The sequence below is a fragment of the Pristiophorus japonicus genome, chromosome 6, assembly GCF_044704955.1.
Source record: "Pristiophorus japonicus isolate sPriJap1 chromosome 6, sPriJap1.hap1, whole genome shotgun sequence".
NCBI lineage: Eukaryota > Metazoa > Chordata > Chondrichthyes > Pristiophoridae > Pristiophorus > Pristiophorus japonicus.
The window spans coordinates 40,359,347-40,378,582 of record NC_091982.1 but is presented as its reverse complement, the minus strand read 5'-3'; the positions used below and the strand labels follow the sequence as shown (position 1 = coordinate 40,378,582).

The window sequence follows — 19,236 nt, the reverse complement described above, 5'->3', positions numbered from 1 at the left end:
CAGGAGCTGGGGGTGGGGGGGGCGGGGAGCCGGAGCGGAGCGGGAGCTGGGGGGGGAGGGAGCAGCAGGCAGTGGAGTGGGAGCTGAACGGAGGGGGGTGGGGTTGCGGGAGAGAGCAGGACTGGGAGAGGGATCTGGGGTTGGAGGGGGGGGGGGGCGGGAGAGAGCCAGAGGGAGCGGGAGCTGAACAGGGGGGAGCCAGAGCAGGAGCTGGAGGAGGGAGGTGCAGTCCAATCTTCGCCGCCCCAGTGAGCCCATTCAGCCAGGGCTAGGGGCGGTATGCTTCGGGCCCCTCCCACACAGTTTCGGGCGCCTGGAGCTACTGCACGCACACTGTAGCGCGCGTGTGCAGAGGTCCCGGCACTGTTTTCAGCGCCGGGACCTGGCTCCTCCCTCCACAGCTTGTGCTGCGCTGCGCCGAGGGCCTGGATCGACCTGAGGGAGGGGAGAATACCGAGGTAAGTTTTCGGCGCGGTTTTGAGCGCGGATATCTGGCGCGGGGCTACGCCGTTCTAGGCGCTGCTCGAAACTTGACCCCTATGATTCTAAGTAATTTTAATTTTAGTTTATGCCTTGTCGCCATCCTGAATTTCAACTTTCGTTTTAGTCTTCAGAAATTTCCTAATTTGAATTTGGTTGCCAAAAATGCAATAATTTTATTAAATGACGAATTTCCTCTTGATTGCAATTGATTAAAATAACACTGCTCTCCAGCAGATAATACTCAATAGAAGGAACTAACGCTAAGGGCAGTGAGGCCAATTCAACTCCAAGAAAGGGCTCAATACCTGAGGCATTGACTTCTCGCTGACCTGCTGAGTACTTCCAGCATTTTCTGTCTTTATTCCAATTGTAACACAGCTACTGCCACTGGCTAACCCAGCAGTGAGTAAGATCTTTCTGGCCTATATTACTCAATGAATGCTTAATTCTTTCATTCTATATCTTTGGAGGAACCCCGCATAAAGCGTTTGAGAGAACTGTTACATGGCCTTGCACCTGTTTCTTCTCCAACTTGCTAAAACCCTGCTGGTGACTTCATTAGCCTGCTTGATGTCACAAAGCTTCTGATGTCAGATTGACACAGAGAAGGAAATGGAAACTTAACCCAGCAGAGGAGACTTGGCAAAAGGATATGTTCATCTACATCAAGTATGGAGGTGAGCCGATCTTGCATTGTGCGTGTCTGTGGAGAGAAAAGGTATCTTTTACATTTCAAATGACAGGCACACAATTTAACGTGACGAATAAGCAGGCACTGCAGAAGCTGGGGGAAAAGAAAAGCTTTGACAAGTGCTCTGAAGCTTAGGGTAAATCAATAAGTAATAGCAGAGGTCCACCAGGTCACCTTTGTAGGCTGATTTTGAAAGGTGAGCACAAAACTGTTATAGTGTTGGGTATTGAGTAACAATCGTTTGTTGAAATTACTGGACTTTTGTGTATAACGATTTACTGCTGTTAACAACATGTGAAATAAAATGTGTCACTGTATTAAAAAAAAATTAAACTTTGGAAATAATGCATAGCACGCAAAAGTACCGAGTAATCTGACCACATGCTGACCATGTATGAGGTAATGTCTTGCTCTTAAGCAAGACAACGCAATTGGCAAGTACACATCGATGCACAAGCATTCCTCTAAATAAGTAGAGTGTTGTGGAATGGGGGAGGAAAGTTTGCAAAGAGAACAGCTTCAGTCGGGTAAAATATTCCCCCGAGATGTAAACAAGAGGCTCACCAAAGTTCAAAGACGAAATTTCTGTCGCGGACAAGAGGAGCCAGCAGCAGGCCAGGCATGGCATGACAGGTTGGGCAGGTCGAGGGAGAAGGGAGCTGGTGGACCAACTGGGCAGAAGGACCCGGGACCTCTCGGAAGATTGCAAACAGAAGTTCGTGTACTGTGTTGCGCTGAAAGATCAAAATTATTGTAAATAAACTTAGGAATAAAAGATACTGAAATCTCTTGAGGTGATTTTGACCATGAACCGGGCCAGCGGGTGAGAGGCCAAGTCCATTTTGAGAATGGGCGTCCCACTGCAGCTCGCCATCCTGGGGCCAATGCAATACCGGGTGGCCCAGAGACCAACCCAGCTGACAGAAAACTAGATCAGAGATTTGTAGACCAGGGTAGGGGGGGGGGGGCAGGGTGGCGGAGCTGGTGGCAGTGGACAGTAGTATGGAGCCCGGTGGAGCACTCCTGTACCTCCTGGGCCCACAACAAATCTCTATAGACTTGCCTTGTTGTCGCCTCTTCCTCTTGACCACCAGATTTTAACCAAGCGTGCGTTCCCCACTAGGCCATCAGAATTACATTGGTTTACATCAGAGGATCCCCAATTTGCATAGATTAATGAGGCTCCCACCTAATGCCAGTGAGGCTTCTAATGATAGAAGAAAGCTCTTTCCTATTGTAACAATTCAATTCAGTTCATGGGAATGTTTAAAAACTGAGCCGCACTCCAGCTAGCGTTACGATATAACTTGCATGCAGTGCTGACAATACAGCCCTGCCTTTATCAAAGAGTGCTGCAACCAATGCCAAAGCTGTGCAAAAATATCAGTTCAGTAAAGTTATACATAGGGTTACACAGGATACACAGCACATACTGCACATCTTGAGTTAGTATAGTGTGAAAGATTATAACAGCAAAACAAGAAGCACAGTATAATTGGGGCATTATATTGCTTCATTGCCTGAGAAATAGGGTCAGATCTGATGTTGAAACCTGCTACCATAATGACAGTAGACAGTGCTACCTGTGACTGGTCAAAGCCCAGTCCTGGGTGGCAGTTCAGTAAGCCGGCCACCTCCCGAAAATGCTAACAGCTTCAGGTGAATCAGCTGGAGGACCCTTGATGGATAAAAAGAGAAACTGTGATACGACTTGGAGAAACTTTTATCAAGTTTAAAAAAAATGCAAAGTTGCCAGAGGAAGGAAGACTTTTGTGCGTTGCAATGGTTGTGAGATGTTTGCCATCCAGGCCCAGGTTAGTGAGGGATTCATCGGCAGCAACTTAGAAACATAGAAACATAGAAAATAGATGCGGGAGTAGGCCATTCAGCCCTTCGAACCTGCACCACCATTCAATAAAATCATAGAAACATAGAAACATAGAAAATAGGTGCAGGAGTAAGCCATTCGGCCCTTCGAGCCTGCACCACCATTCAATAAGATCATGGCTGATCATTCCCTCAGTACCCCTTTCCTGCTTTCTCTCCATACCCTTTGATCCCCTTAGCCACTCCCCACCCTCCCCTCCCCATTGCCCAATCCTCCACTCCCCACTGCCCAATCCGCCCAAACTTCAAGCTGGATGATGCACTCAAGGCTCAAGTGGTCGGTTTTGGTGAGCGATTGGCTGTGCATCAAAGTATTAGTGAGGGAGAGGTTCTTATAGATGCGAGGACCACACTTGGGGCTCAGAGTAGGAATGGAGTCCTCGGTACATGGAGGAGGAGGGTGGGTCTTTGTTAGCAAGGTGGCTGGAAGTCGTGGTCAGGTTGTGGGACATTAGCAGTTATCACTGGTGCTCTCCAACAGATAATGTGGTGACTCGAGACACAACTGTGTCAGATGAGGATGTGCCACGTACTGAGGCAATCCAGTCGGGGAAGGAGGAAAAAGGAGAAAGAGGAACAGAAAAGTTGTGGTTTTAGGGGTTTTGATTTTTTTCTGTGGTTTACAGATAGAATTCTGTGCAAACCAGACCCAGAAAACGAGTGCCGTTTTGTCTCTGTTTTGCATGGGTTGAGGATCTGACATCCTTGACAAAGTGCTGGAGGGAGCAGAGGAACCAATAATCGTTGTCTGTGTGAGAATGAATAACACAGGTAGAAGTAGACCAGAGGCCCAATTTAAGCGATTAAGAAGAAAGCTTAAGGAAAGGGCCTGTCAAGTGCAGTATTTTCTGAAATACAACCCGTGCCATGTGCTAGTGAGGAGAGCCAGAGGTTTTTTAAAATTCAGTCACGGGATGTGGGTGTCGCTGGAAAGACCAGCATTTATTGCCCATCCCTAATTGCCCTTGAGAAGGTCATGGTGAGCCGCCTTCATGAAATAATTGGCTTACTCGGCTATGTCAGTGGGAAAGAGTCAACCACATTGCTGTTGGTCTGGAGTCACATATCGGCCAGACCAGGTAAGGGCGGCAGATTTCCTTCCCTAAAGGACATTAGTGATCAGATGGGTTTTTACGACAATCTGGTAGTTTCATGGTCACCATTACTGACTCTCTTTTTTTTAAATTCTAGATTTACTTTACTGAATTTAAATTCCCCAGCTGCCATGGTGGGAGTTGAACTTATATCTCTGGATCACTAATCCAGATCTCTGGATTACTAGTCCACTAAGGCTAATTGGCCAAACCAATGCGTGGCTGAGTATTTGCTGTAGGGAATCAGGTTTTCGGTTCCTCAAAGAGTGGAGCACCTTTTGGAAAGACTGGGCTTTATAAATCTGTTGGGCTCCACCTAAATAAGGAGGAGGCGTTAGCAGGCAGGCAGCATAGATATAATGGTAGAGACTGTTTAAACTCGATGCGGGAGTGGTTACAGAAGGTGCAAGAGGACACCCGCAAATTTTAAGGTGCACAGGTGAAAATACAAATAATTAGCCTAATTCCAATGGTAGGAGAAAGAAACGTTAATAAATTAAATGGGAAAGTCAAGAAACAACAGAGATGATGAGAGTTAGTGATTGGTTGTTAAGAAGGTACGTGATGTGTGGAAAATTGTGAGTCCACAGTCAGTGTGAGCAAGAAAATGTTGGAATGAGGATGGGGGTTGATTAACATAAAGGGAAGTATGTGTAATGTGAAGGGAAGAAGTAGTGATGGGAGCAGTTGGTGGTTGTGCAAGTGATTGTGTGTGAGAAGAGAATGGTGTTAGTGTGTGGTGTGAAGAGAGGCGAGCGTGTTTGGAATGAGAAAGTGAGGTGTTTTAGTGTGATTGCATATTGAAGGGTATAGTGGAGTGCTGCTGACAGTGGTGAGGCAGTGAGTGACAGGAGTGTTGTGAGGTGCTGTTGAGGGAGAGGTGGCGAGCTGAGCGGCTGTACTCATCCTTGCTCAAATGAGATCATTGAACCATTTCCTGCATTGAATCCAGGTTCCGAGGCTGATGCTGGTAACACGAAACCCGACAGCCACCTCTGTTCAGGCCTGCTTCTTCCTTGCCTTGGGCATGCCCTTGCGGGTTTTGGGGAAGAGCTGAACCTTCCCAGCCCTCACTTCCTCGACTCGGACATTCAGAGAATAAGGAGGCAGCTCTTTCCGAAAGGTCTTCCACTGATAAATCCAAGCAGGGGATGCAACCTTGCTTTAAAAGGTGCATATCCGCTTTAAGTAGGCCTAAGGAGTCGCGGCAGAAATTTCCTCATGTGGGGGGGGGGGGGGGGGCTGCCCGATTCTGCTGTCCATCAAGTTGCGATGAGGCCCAGGAGTTAAAATTGTCTGGAGCCCATACCGGAACCGTGATGATGGCTTGCAGCCTGCCCAATTTCTGCCCTGAGTTACATTGGGGCTTTTGTGAGTGAGTTTTAATTTACTAAAGGGTTCTATTTTTATTGCTGCTGCATAATCATGCATTTATTTTGACTTTTTATTTTTCTGATTCCAGATGGCCAACATTTTCTTGCTAACCCTAACTGCAGTCTCATAAATTTCATGAAATACATGGAGGAAAAACTGAATATTCAGCATCCAGGTAGTGGATAAAAATTAATCATATATTTAAGACCTTCTGATTAATTATAACTAGTAATAATAACCAGTATTTAGCACTAGAGTATTGCCCACATTTCCTCACAATAAATTAAGGGGATAATGTAAGTGGTAATATTGCTGGTCCTGATGCACACTGGGATGTGACAGAATTACTGGGACAGAAAATCTTCCCTTAAATGCCGGTGGAAAGCAAAGTCAGTCTATCTCTAAAAATTAAAAATATCCTTCGTAATCTCCTTTCCTGAATTGAGCCTCTTCCCCCCCCCTGAACCCCCCGCCCCCAACCCCGCAACATATAGCCTAGGAACATAGGAATAGGAGTCGACCATTCAGCTCCTCAAACCTGGTCCGCCATTCAAAATTACCCTGGTTCCATATCACACTTTAATCTTCAATATTCCAGGGAACATAAGTCTAGTCCATGAAACCTGTCCCTATAATTGAACTCTTTTAGCCCCGGTGTCATTCACCCCGGAAGCTAAAGACCAGAACAATTTTAACGGCTCTCAGTGAGAAGGTGTTCTGCTACGGTTAAAACCCGTCACATTTATGTTGGGAAAGCAGCTATGGGACATGTGTCAGTGGGAACAAATGATATACAGCTTCCACCCAACACTTGGAAAGCATCAAGCGATCTGGACCAAACTCTTGGCGGCCTCTACAAGAGAACCGCTTCACCCCATCAACTCTCAGTCCCACTCCACAGAAGGAAAGAAAGGCTGATATGAGGGGGAGGTGGGAGTACAGTGATCTGGCTGAAAGGATGCCAGGGATTTTGTGTTCTGGAATGGGAGGCTTAACTGTAGAGATCGGCTCAGATCTATCATTGGAATAAATTCCCCGTGTGTTTATTGTAAAGATATTCAGACAATATCAGCTGTTAAGGGCTGCTGCTCCCATTTCAAAACAACAGCTTTTTATTGGCTGCAGGGAGTTGACGAAGTCAACAGTGGAAGATGGACAATGAGTTGTCCAGACCTGCCCCCTTTGATGAAGAAAACTTGGATGTTTTGTTGGAAGAGCTTTGGCAGAGGAGGATAGCTATACGTGTCTGAGTGAAACACCACCTCTGCACTACAATCATCATAGCCAGTTCCTCGAAATTGAGGAAGACTTGCTTCCATTCCAAAAGAGAGTTCTCAGGTGACTGAACAGTCCAATATGGGAATTACAGTCTCTGTCACAGGTGGGACAGACACTGGTTGAAGGAAAGGGTGAGTGGGACAGGTTTGCCGCACGCTCCCTCTGCTGCCTGCGCTTGTTTTCTGCATATCCTCGGTGACGAGACTCGTGGTGCTAAGCGCCCCCCCGGATGCACTTCCTCCACTTAGGACGGTCTCTGGCCAGGGACTCCCCCAGGGGATGGCTTATCAAGTTAACCCTGTTTCTCTCGTACATAGGCTTGTGGTAGCAGATGAGAATAAAGTTCTGTGCCTCAAGGAAGAGACAGGTCACTGGGAGACTCTCTCTGCTCTTCAAAATACTAATAGCTGTATGCTTGTCTGGCTTTAAAGAAGGAACCTATCCAGAATTATAGGTGGATGACACGGATTGATGGTGGCACTTCCGACTGGAGCAGACTGTCTGGATATGAGGACATAGACCCGAGACAATTTCGAGTAGAGGCACTTGAGGTTAAAGGGCAGCTTGGCAATTTAATGCCAACCTATAGGGGTGAATTTTCACTTTTACCAGCAGTAGTAGATCAACTGTACGTTTATACACTCCACTTTCATTGACTTCAAGTAGAGAGATAGAGTGGAGCTTATTAATGGTCACAAGTGCTTCTTGCGGTTGTCTGAAAATATTCAGTGCCCCCTGCATAGTATGTCGGAGACTCTGCAACAATGTAGCCTTGATATTCCTGCCACAGTGTGTGAGGGCTTCAGAAACTGGTAGTCCACCCTTGAGCGAGTGGCAACTCCAAGGGCATCTGTAGGGAAGTCCTTGTGGGCAGAGATCAAAGCACAGACCTTGGCTTGAATGTTCATGCTGCCGTGCGTATGGGATTGGAGGCAGCTCGGGAGTAAAAGTCCGCAAAAAAAGGGAGTGGTCAGAAACCTGCCGACATCCTGCCCCCTCACGCCTTTAACTCGGGCACGTTTTCCAGCATGGCACAGACCTGAGCAGCAGAGGCGGGCGACATAATTTAGCTTATTAATACATTTTTGTCAGACCCTTAACAGTGTTTATAAGCAGACCTTTCGACTTTCACTGGATGACCACGAGAACCATGCCTGTCAAGCTGAGGTGGTAGCTCAGTGACCATTCAATGAGATAATTACTGCAGAGCATGGAAAGCACATTAAATAGTGCCACATGGCACCTGTATACTTGCCTGAGGGAAAGGCTCTTGCTGAGTGCATTTTGAGCACAGAGTTAGGTGTCTGCAGTTTGCAAGTCTTTTCTGAAACTTTGGAAGCCACTCTCATCTTATTACTACCAACTATCACACCGCTGAAAGATTGCTGGGCTCTGATCTCTACTTGACCTGCCATGTATTACATCAGCATGGGTGCCATTTATACTGTCTCACCTTGGTCTTCAAAATCTGACTAGGATGTACCCCAACACCAGCAGGCACAGCAGCAACAGCAGCAACAGCCTTCTCCTCAATGACCTAGTGCTCCACTGGACAGAAGGCATCAGCGCAGGGCCATCTGGGAAGAAGACATCCCTGCATGCTCTGACTCCTGCCACAAGAATATGTAGGGCAACCTTGGTGAAGCCCTTTGTGAAGCCAACTCTGCAAGGCTGATCAATAACCAGATGGTGAACACAGGAGGCAGCCAACAAAAAGGTAACTTAAAAATGCTTTACTTATCGGAATGGGGAGGGTGCGGAAGAGCCAAGGATTTTCAACCAATGTGTCTTTGGGCTAGACAGGGGAATAATTAGTCAGGAGTCCCACTCCTGATTGTTAACTGACAGACCACCCGGCATCAACCTCGGCACTGGCATCGGACACGACACCGGCACACCCAGCCGGTGATTGGTGAGTAGCTTTTCTTTTTATTTTTATATCAGTAAGTAAACTGTAACATTGTTATTACCAATTTAAGTGTATCTAAGGGTTAAGGCATGGCAGGAGAGCTCGGTCACGTGATATGCTCCTCCTGTACCATGTGGGAACTCAGGGACACTTCCGGTGTCCCTGACGACTACGTGTGTGAGAAGTGCATCCGCCTCCATCTCCTGATGGACCGCGTTGCGGAATTGGAACTGAGGGTGGATTCACTCTGGAGCATCCACGATGCTGAGAATGACATAAGTGGCACGTGTAGTGAGTTGGTCTTACTGCATGAGAAGGATCCACAACCAGCTAGGGAATGGAAGACCAGCAGGAAGAGTAGTACAAAGAAGGTAGTGCAGGGGTCCCATCTGGTCATCCCCTGCAAAACAGATACACTGCTTTGAGTGCTGTTGAGGGAGATGACTCATCACGGGAGAGCATCAGCAGCCAAGTTCATGGCACCGTGGCTGGCTCTGTTGTACAGGAGGGCATAAAAAAGAGTGGGAGAGCGATAGTGATAGGGGATTCAATCATAAGGGGAATAGATAGGCGTTTCTGCAGCCGCAATCGAGACTCCAGGATGGTATGTTGCCTCCCTGGTGCAAGGGTCAAGGATGTCTCCGAGCGAGTGCAGGACATTCTAAAAAGGGAGGGAGAACAGCCAGTTGTCGTGGTGCACATTGGTACCAACGACATAGGTAAAAAAAGGGATGAGGTCCTACAAAACGAATTCAAGGAGCTAGGAGCTAAATGAAAAAGTAGGACCTCAAAAGTAGTAATCTCGGGATTGCTACCAGTGCCACGTGCTAGCCAGAGTAGGAATCGCAGGATAGCACAAATGAATACGTGGCTTGAGCAGTGGTGCAGCAGGGAGGGATTCAAATTCGTGGGGCATTGGAACAGGTTCTGGGGGAGGTGGGATCAGTACAAATTGGACGGTCTGCACTTGGGCAGGACCGGAACCAATGTCCTAGGGGGAGTGTTTGCTAGTGCTGTTGGGGAGGAGTTAAACTAATATGGCAGGGGCATTCGTTATAATCTATCAAAATTCTCTGGACTCTGGGGAGGTACCAGCGGATTGGAAAGCAGCTAATGTAACGCCTCTGTTTAAAAAAGGGGGCAGACAAAAGGCAGGTAACTATAGGCCGGTTAGTTTAACATCAGTAGTGGGGAAAATGCTTGCAACTATCATTAAGGAAGAAATAGCGGGACATCTAGATAGGAATTGTGCAATCAAGCAGACGCAGCATGGATTCATGAAAGGGAAATCATGTTTAACTAACTTACTGGAATTCTTTGAGGATATAACGAGCATGGTGGATAGAAGTGTACCAATGGATGTGGTGTATTTAGATTTCCAAAAGGCATCCGATAAGGTGCCACACTAAAGGTTACTGCAGAAGATAAAGGTACGCGGAGTCAGAGGAAATGTATTAGCATGGATCGAGAATTGGCTGGCGAACAGAAAGCAGAGAGTCGGGATAAATGGGTCCTTTTCCGGTTGGAAATCAGTGGTTAGTGATCAGTGCTGGGACCACAACTGTTTACAATATACATAGATAACCTAGAAGAGGGGACAGAGTGTAGTGCAACAAAATTTGCAGATGATACGAAGATTAGTGGGAAAGCGGGTTGTGTAGAGGACTCAGAGAGGCTGCAAGGAGATTTGGATAGGTTAAGCGAATGGGCTAAAGTTTGGCAGATGGAATACAATGTCGGAAAGTGTGAGGTCATCCACCTTGGGAAAAAAAACAGTAAAAGGGAATATTATTTGAATGGGGAGAAATTACAACATGCTGTGGTGCAGAGGGACCTGGGGGTCCTTGTGCATGAAACTCTTTTGAGTTTACCTGAAAATAAACATAAACATTAAAACCATGCCACCCGCCTGGGTGACACAGCAGACATTTTCAAAGCCCCCTTTTTTTTTTCTTTTTTTTGGTTTTTTTTTGGGGCGCTAAAATCAAATTTTTCCAGTGCCCCCTATAAAAGGGGAGGGGGACACTAAAAGCACCGGCAATGAAAACAAATTAAACTTTAAAACGTAAAATCAAATTAAAATTTGGTTGCCGGGCGTGATGATGCACTCCAGTCCCTCCGGTGCCCACCTCTCGCGGAAGGCCGCGAGCGTACCGGTGGACACCGCGTGCTCCATCTCCAAGGACACCCTGGACCGGATGTAAGAGCGGAAGAGAGGCAGGCAGTCAGGTTGAACGATCCCCTCGACCGCCCACTGCCTGGACCGGCTGATGGCACCCTTGGCCGTGCCCAGGAGCAATCCTACGAGGAGGCCCTCGGACCTACGCGCTCCCCTCCGCACAGGGTGCCCAAAGATCAGGAGAGTGGGACTGAAGTGCAGCCAGAATTTCAGGAGCAGCCCCTTCAAATAATGGAACAGGGGCTGCAACCTTGTGCACTCAATAAAAACATGGAACACGGACTCCTCCAGACCGCAGAAATTGCAGGCGGCCTGGGAGTCCGTGAACCGGCTTAAAAATTTGTTGCACGGCGCTGCTCCGTGCACCAGCCTCCAGGCCAAGTCCCCGACGAATAGTGGGAGGACCCCTGCGTAGAGTGCCCTCCATCGGGGACCCCCGCCTCCTCCGGACGGCAAGATGGTACGCCATGGCGTGTCCGGACGGCCGGCGAGGATGGCAAAGTTGAGGGTGTGCAGGAGCAGCCCGTACAGGAAACCCCTCCGCGCGGAACTGAAAGGCACGGAGGGGATTTCCCCGAGGCGGCTCAAGTTGTGAGGCGCCGGCCCCCGAGGGAGGTTCCGGGGTTTGGCGCCGATGAGGAATTCCGTCCGGACGGGGGTCAGTTCGGACGGGATCTCCCCACGTGCTTGAGCCTCCTCGATGCACCTAACGGAGTCAGGGCCCAGAGCTGTTTTTAGCGACTCGATGGCATCGGCCGCGTGGCGGACGTTGGCAGAATTTAGGCGCCGCGCCAGCGTGTCTGGCGCCATCCAGCCCGCTCCTCCGCCATCGAGCAGGTCCCTGACCCTGGTCACCTCACCAGCCACAGCCCTCTCTTCCGACCGCCACATAAAACCTCGGCCGTGGAGGTACGGATTCCCGAGCAGCGGCTCCTGCAGGACGGCCGCCACTCCAGCCGGCGGAGAGCTGCGCTTGGTGGAGACTTTGTTCCAGACCCTGATGAGTTCCCTGTAAAAGACAGGCAGCTCCCGGAGGGCGGTCCTGGCACCCCCCAAGTTCACAAACAGGAGCTGCGTGTCATAATTGAGGTCGCGCTGCTGGCGGAAGAAATACCTCGCCAGAGCACACCACCTAGGAGGGGGCTCGACGTAAAGGTATCTCTGCAGGGTCTGAAGACGGAAAGTCGCGAGCTGGGCGCTGACGCACACCAACGACTGACCGCCCTCCTCAAGCGGGAGACTCAAGACCGCAGCAGAGACCCAGTGCTTCCTGTTGTTCCAGAAGAAGTCCACCAGCTTCTTCTGTATCTTGGCGACAAACGCAGGGGGAGGGGTCAAAGTGACCAGCCGGTACCACAGCATTGCGGCCACCAGCTGGTTTATGACTAGCGCTCGACCCCTGTAGGACAGCACTCGGAGCAGTCCTGTCCAGCGCCCTAGGCGAGCGGCGACCTTGGCCTCCAGCTCCTGCCAGTTCGCCGGCCAGGCTCCCTCGTCGGGGCTAAGGTAGACTCCCAGATAGAGGAGATGGGTCGTGCTCCAGGCAAAAGGCCTGAGCTCCTCCGGCAGGGAGTACACCCGCCACTGACCCACCAGGAGTCCGGAACATTTCTCCCAGTTGATCCTGGCGGAGGACGCGGCCGAGTAAATCTCCTGGCACTCACGCATCCTCCGCAGGTCAGCGGGATCCTCTACCGCGAGGAGCACGTCATCGGCGTAAGCCGAGAGGACGACCTCCACGCCCGGCCCTTGCAGAGCCAGTCCCGTCAACCTCGTCCGCAAGAGGCGCAGGAAAGGCTCCACGCAAACGGCGTATAACTGGCCGGACATGGGGCATCCCTGGCGCACCCCTCTCCTAAAGTGAAGGGGCGCCGTCAAGGACCCGTTAACCTTAATCAGACACTCCGCGGCGGCGTACAAAAGTCGGATCCGGGCGACGAAATGCGTCCCGAACCCGAAAGCGCGCAGAGTTCCGAGCAGATAGTCGTGATCCACCCTGTCGAACGCCTTCTCTTGGTCGAGGGATAGGAAGGCGACCGACAGACCAGCCTCCTGGGAACAATGGATGAGGTCCCGGACCAGATGGATGTTATCGTGGATTGTCCGGCCCGGGACCGTGTAGGACTGGTCGGGGTGGATCATGTGGTCCAGCACGGCACCAAGGCGAGCAGACATCGCCCTGGCGAAGATTTTGTAGTCCGTGCTGAGGAGGGAGACCGGGCGCCAGTTCTTAAGGAGGCGGAGATCGCCCTTCTTAGGCAGCAGGACGATGACTGCCCTGCGCCAAGAGAGAGGCATCTCCCCGGTCGCCAGACTTTCCCCCAGGACCCGCGCGTAGTCGCTCCCCAGGACGTCCCAGAACGCCCTGTGGAACTCCACGGTCAGCCCGTCCAGCCCCGGGGATTTTCCCCTCGAGAGCCGGGCGAGGGCACCGGTCAGCTCCGCCAGGCTTAGCGGAGCTTCCAGATTTTCGGCACCCTCCGGGCTGACCTTCGGCAGGTCCTCCCACAAAACTCTACGCGCTTCCTCGCTGGACGGATCCGGAGAGAACAGGGCCCCGTAATATTCACGGGCCCTGTTGTTGACGCCCTCCGGATCCGAGACGAGAGAGCCGTCGTCGGCCAGCAGCGTCAAGAGCTGCTTACGGACACTCTGCCTTTTTTCCAGCGAGTAGAAGAAGGGGGAGCCGCGGTCCAGATCCCGCAGGAACCGGATCCGCGACCTCACGAACGCGCCTCGGGACCCGACGAGCTGCAGGTCCTTCAGCGCGGCCTTCTTCGCTTCGTACACCGTCCGCAGGGCCGGGTCCTGGACGACTTGACCGAGACGGGCTTCCAGGTCGAGCACCTCTTTTTCTAGGCGCCCGACTCTGGCCGCCCGCCTCTTGGTCGACCCCCTCGCGTACTCTTGACAGAAGACGCGGACATGAGCCTTGCCCACGTCCCACCATAGCCTCAAGGAGGGGAAGCCCCCCTGCTTCCTTCTCCAGTCGGACCAGAATCGACGGAACGAGTCCTGGAACCGCACGTCCTCCAGCAGCCGGTTGTTAAAGTGCCAGTACGCGGACCCCGTCCTCGCGCGGAGCGAAGCGAGCTCCGCCCACACCAGGTGGTGGTCCGAACACGGCACCGGCCGCATGGAGGCCGCCGGGACGCAGGAAACGTACGCCCGAGACACGTAAAGGCGGTCGACTCTAGACCATCCAACTCCAGGCCTCACCCAAGTAAAGGCGCTGGAGTCGGGGTGGAGATTTCGCCAGACGTCCACCAAGTCGAAGGACCCGACCAGGTCCCTCAACTTCTCCATCGCCGTCATGCACTGCGGGGCACCGGAGCGGTCCCTCGCCTCGAGGGTGCAGTTAAAATCCCCCCCTAGGACAATGCAGTCGCCGACGTCGACGGAGCCAAGAAGAGCGGACATCTCTTCAAAGAAGCGCGTTTGCTGCGGGCCGGGCTGAGGGGCGTACACGTTCACGAGATGGAGCGGCACGTCCCCCAGGCGAACCGTTACGTGCAGCAAGCGGCCTGGCATGGGCTCCTCGACCCCCAAGATCTCCGGCTGAAAATGCGGGCCCAGCAAGATGGCCACCCCACTAGAAATGGCGGTGAGGTGGCTCATGCGGACCTCTCCTTGCCATTCCAGGTGACACGTGGCTTCGTCTCCCGGAACGGTGTGGGTTTCTTGCAGGAAGCACACCGCATATTTCCCCTCCCGCAGGAGCGAAAAATTGTCAAATCTACGGCGTGCCCCTCTGCCGCCGTTGATGTTGAGGCTGGCTATGGTTATCTTCATAGCAAGAGCATAGTGCAACCTCTACCTTAACCTATTGTGGGGGAGGGAGCGGAGTCTTTTGTTGAACTCCGCTCCCTCCGCAGCCCAGCGAGGAGTCCCTCGAGCTCGCGCAGCTCAAGGTGTTACGCCTTTGTCAAGGGCCCGCCCGCGGCCAAGGTTTTAACGGCGGCGCGGACGGACCCCTTGATCAGCTCTGGCTCGGACCATTTTTCCAGGGCCAGTCGGGCTTGGTTGCAGTGACCCCGGCTCTGGGCCAAAAAGTCCCGGAGTTCCTTTGCAGGAATGAGGATGGTCTCGGCGGCGGCCGCGAGCAGATCCACCGCCTCGCTGGCGGTGGTCTCTAGGTCTTCACCCGCGTCCCCCACCGAGTCCCCGTCCTCCTCCGGGAGGTGGCCGCCAGCAGCCGGCCCATCGACCGCACAAGGTACGGCAAATGACCCGGCCGCTCCAACCGGCCCTGGCTCTGCCCCGATCCCACCCCCAGGATCGTCGGCAGAGGAGTCCCCACTGGGCTCTTTTAAAAATGGTGCTGGGTCGGGAAATGACAGCGGAAGGGATTCCCCCTCCGCCCCAGGAACCGGGGAACAAGGAGAGACCCGGCCATAGGAAATCCCCAGGCTCTCCAAGTGCTCCAGCTCTACAGCAAGAGGCGAGGGTGGGTGTTCCTCCCCCTCCCCGCTGCCACCCCCCAGCCCAGCATCTACAGTTTCATTAAAATCACTCATTTGTGTTTTTGCCGGGTCGAGCGACTCCCGGGGGCAGTTGATTAATAGCTGGGCGGGCTCAGGTTCGGCCTTTTCGGCCCCGCCCGCCTCAGTCCCCGAGACGCCCGGCCCGGTGGCAATGCATTCCTCTGCGGTCCCCACGCCCCCCACGACAGGCAGATCTTCCACTCCATCCCCAGGAGGCAGCGGCTGGGCAGCCTCGACTGCCTCACCCTCCCCGGGGACAGACTCCTCGCGCCTGCAGCGCAATTTGGGAGCGCTGGTGGGGGACGCGGGACACGCGGCGGGCACCGCCTCCTTCGCGGAGGGATGTTGTTCCCCCTCCGCCTCATTGGGGCGGTGCCTCTTTTTGTTCCTGGGGGCGCGCGAAGGCAGGGAGACCCCCATGTCTGCCGAGGCCTCCCGCTCCGCGCCCCCCTTTTCCTTTTCTTGCCCGCGCCCGGGCCCCTCTGCGGTATTGGTCAAGGGCTCAGGCACGGGCTCGGGGCACCCCACGCTCGCCGGTGACGGGGTTGGGCTGAGCGCGGTGCTCAATCTTTCTGGCGCACTGAGGGGACCCGCCTCTAGATGTTTCTTCTTGTTCCGCGCCTTCTTTCCGTTCGGACGCTCTCCCTCCCCCCCGCCGGAGGCCCCGAAAACAAAGACCTCCGATGATACCCGCGCACCTACGGCTCCCGGCACGCGGATGCAACTAGAGGGAGGGGTGGCGGCGGCGCCAGCCTTGGCCGCCTTCGGTGGTTTGGCGGCCTTGGAGGCGGGGCAGTTCTTGCGAACGTGCCCCACCTCCCTGCAGGCATGGCACCGCACGCCGTCCGACGTCCAAAAGACGCGGTAGGCAGTCCCCTCGTGCACCACATTAAAGTTCCCCTCCGTCGTCTCCTCCCGCGCCAGCCGGACAAAGAGCTGGCGGCGGAAGGAGAACACGTGGCGCAGGCTGTTCTCCCTGAGGCCGAGCGGTATGGGGTTGATCCCCGACCTTACCTCCCCCAGTTGGTGTAGGTGAGGGAGGAGGAGCTCAGCGGGAACAAAGGGCGGGACGTTCGATATGATGACCCTCTGCGCGGTGGCCTCGAGAGGGTCCACTGGCAGGAACGTCCCGCCCACCGTGAGCCCCTTTTCGAGGGCCAGGGACACCGCCCGCTCCGACCCCAGGAAGAACACGGCCTTCCCAGACATCTTGGAGGCTGCTACAATGGCCGAGGGGCCGACTACCCCAGCCATCGCCCGCACGCACTCCTCAATGCTCATTGTGGGGTGAGTGTAGCTCTTGACCCCGTGTTTTTTGGTGATTAATCTGAAAGGTGGCAGGGCAGCGGGTGGCGCAGGAGGTGCCGTGGAAGCGGTTGCCACCTGCGCATATGTCCTCGCTGGCCCTGCCACCGGCGTGGATGGGGTCGCCATCACGGGGTCCCTTTAAGGGCTACACCCACCCCAAAGTCACAGGCCTTAATGGTCTTAATTGGCCTCGTTTGATTAGACTGAGCAGAGGAGCCCTTAATGAGGTACCTCTCCCCTAGTTGGCAATTGGGGAGGGGCCTTGCTCCCTCTGCTCAGTTGTCTCAATTGTTTGTTTGTTGTTTTTTTTAATTGATTTGGGAGGAAAAGGGCTCTCAGAGAGAGAGGGGTGAATCAGAGTAACAGGGAAAGAGAGAGGGGGTTGGGAAGGGGGGGGGAACTGCGAGTGCAGGTCTCCCCTCGCAGCTGTGGGTGGGTGCACTCCCCAGATGGCAAAACACACAAGCACAGTCTTTGGGTTGGTCTTCAGGTGGGGGGAGAAGATGTCTTCACCTGGGGTAGCTAGAGCCACCAGGCACACACTCCTAACAATGTTAATTGGGTAAATGAGAAAAATCTTCAGCCTGGTAGCTCCAGCTATCCCAGGCTAGGCAAATATGGGGGGTGGGGGGGTTCCAATTGTGGGGGGGGGGCTAGTTGTAAGCACGGCCCCCACGCACACTTCCACACACACACACACCCCCCGCGATGTTCCGGCCCTCAGTGGTCTTCTTTCCTCCCCCCACCGATACAACAAAGTCTGTTTGGGAAATGCACCTACACCCACCTGTAGAAGATACAGAGTCTCCCTCCTTCCACACTGGTTTGTTGTTGGTTTTTCCCCCTCTCTCCAACTCTTTGCAGAATGGTAAAAAGATGTACAAAGTTTTCTTTTCTCCTCCTCTCCCTCTGGGTGAAAGTTGGTGTTGAAACCCCTTCCTTCCTTCTCTTCCTGGGCTGGTCTCAGGGCTCTCCAGACAGGAGCAAAAGTTGATAGCTCCTTCTCTCACTGCTCACTCAGCCAACTGAGCAGGACACGCCTCCACTGCTCCACGATTGGTTCCTTGTGCATGAAACTCTTTTGAGTTTACCTGCAAAAACATAAAACATAAAACGGTGCCACCCGACCTGGGTGACACTCCAGACATTTACAAGGCCCTGTGTTTTTCTTTTTTTGTTTTTTTTTTGGGCACTAAAATCACAATTTTCCCCAGTGCCCCCTATAAAAGGGAAGGGGGACACTAAAAGCACCGGCAATTAAAACAAATTAAACTTAAAAACGTAAAATCAAATTAAAATTTGGTTGCCGGGCGTGATGATGCACTCCAGTCCCTCCGGTGCCCACCTCTCGCGGAAGGCCGCGAGCATACCGGTGGACACCGCGTGCTCCATCTCCAATGACACCCTGGACCGGATGTAAGAGCGGAAGAGAGGCAGGCAGTCAGGTTGAACGACCCCCTCGACCGCCCACTGCCTGGACCGGCTGATGGCACCCTTGGCCGTGCCCAGGAGCAGTCCTACGAGGAGGCCTTCGGACCTACCCACTCCCCTCCGCACAGGGTGCCCAAAGATCAGGAGAGTGGGACTGAAGTGCAGCCAGAATTTCAGGAGCAGCTCCTTCAAATAATGGAACAGGGGCTGCAACCTCGTGCACTCAATAAAAACATGGAACACGGACTCCTCCAGACCGCAGAAATTGCAGGCGGCCTGGGAGTCCGTGAACCGGCTTAAAAATTTGTTGCACGGCACTGCTCCGTGCACCACCCTCCAGGCCAAGTCCCCGATGAATAGTGGGAGGACCCCTGCGTAGAGTGCCCTCCATCGGGGACCCCCGCCTCCTCCGGACGGCAAGATGGTACGCCATGGCGTGTCCGGACGGCCGGCGAGGATGGCAAAGTTGAGGGTGTGCAGGAGCAGCCCGTACAGGAAACCCCTCCGCGAGGAACTGAAAGGCGCGGAGGGGATTTCCCCGAGGCGGCTCAAGTTGTGAGGCGCCGGCCCCCAAGGGAGGTTCCGGGGTTTGGCGCCGATGAGGAATTCCGTCCGGACGGGGGTCAGTTCGGACGGGATCTCCCCACGTGCTTGAGCCTCCTCGATGCACCTAACGGAGTCAGGGCCCAGAGCTGTTTTTAGCGACTCGATGGCATCGGCCGCGTGGCGGACGTTGGCAGAATTTAGGCGCCGCGCCAGCGTGTCTGGCGCCATCCAGCCCGCTCCTCCGCCATCAAGCAGGTCCCTGACCCTGGTCACCTCACCAGCCACAGCCCTCTCTTCCGACCGCCACATAAAACCTCGGCCGTGGAGGTACGGATTCCCGAGCAGCGGTTCCTGCAGGACGGCCGCCACTCCAGCCGGCGGAGAGCTGCGCTTGGTGGAGACTTTGTTCCAGACCCTGATGAGTTCCCTGTAAAAGACAGGCAGCTCCCGGAGGGCGGTCCTGGCACCCCCCAAGTTCACAAACAGGAGCTGCGTGTCATAATTGAGGTCGCGCTGCTGGCGGAAGAAATACCTCGCCAGAGCACACCACCTAGGAGGGGGCTCGACGTAAA

The 19,236-nt window shown here is 53.4% G+C and overlaps 1 protein-coding gene across 1 annotated transcript in view; it reads left to right on the top strand.

The window, feature by feature from the left end:
- The first annotated feature begins 1,135 nt into the window (after positions 1–1,135).
- The window catches only part of LOC139266102 (uncharacterized protein CXorf65 homolog), a 41,866-nt gene continuing 23,765 nt past the window's right edge, over positions 1,136–19,236 (top strand). The window contains exons 1-2 of the mRNA XM_070883950.1: positions 1,136–1,160; positions 5,618–5,704. Of these exons, the coding sequence (XP_070740051.1) occupies positions 1,136–1,160; positions 5,618–5,704 (112 nt within the window). The remainder of the gene's footprint in view (positions 1,161–5,617; positions 5,705–19,236) is intronic.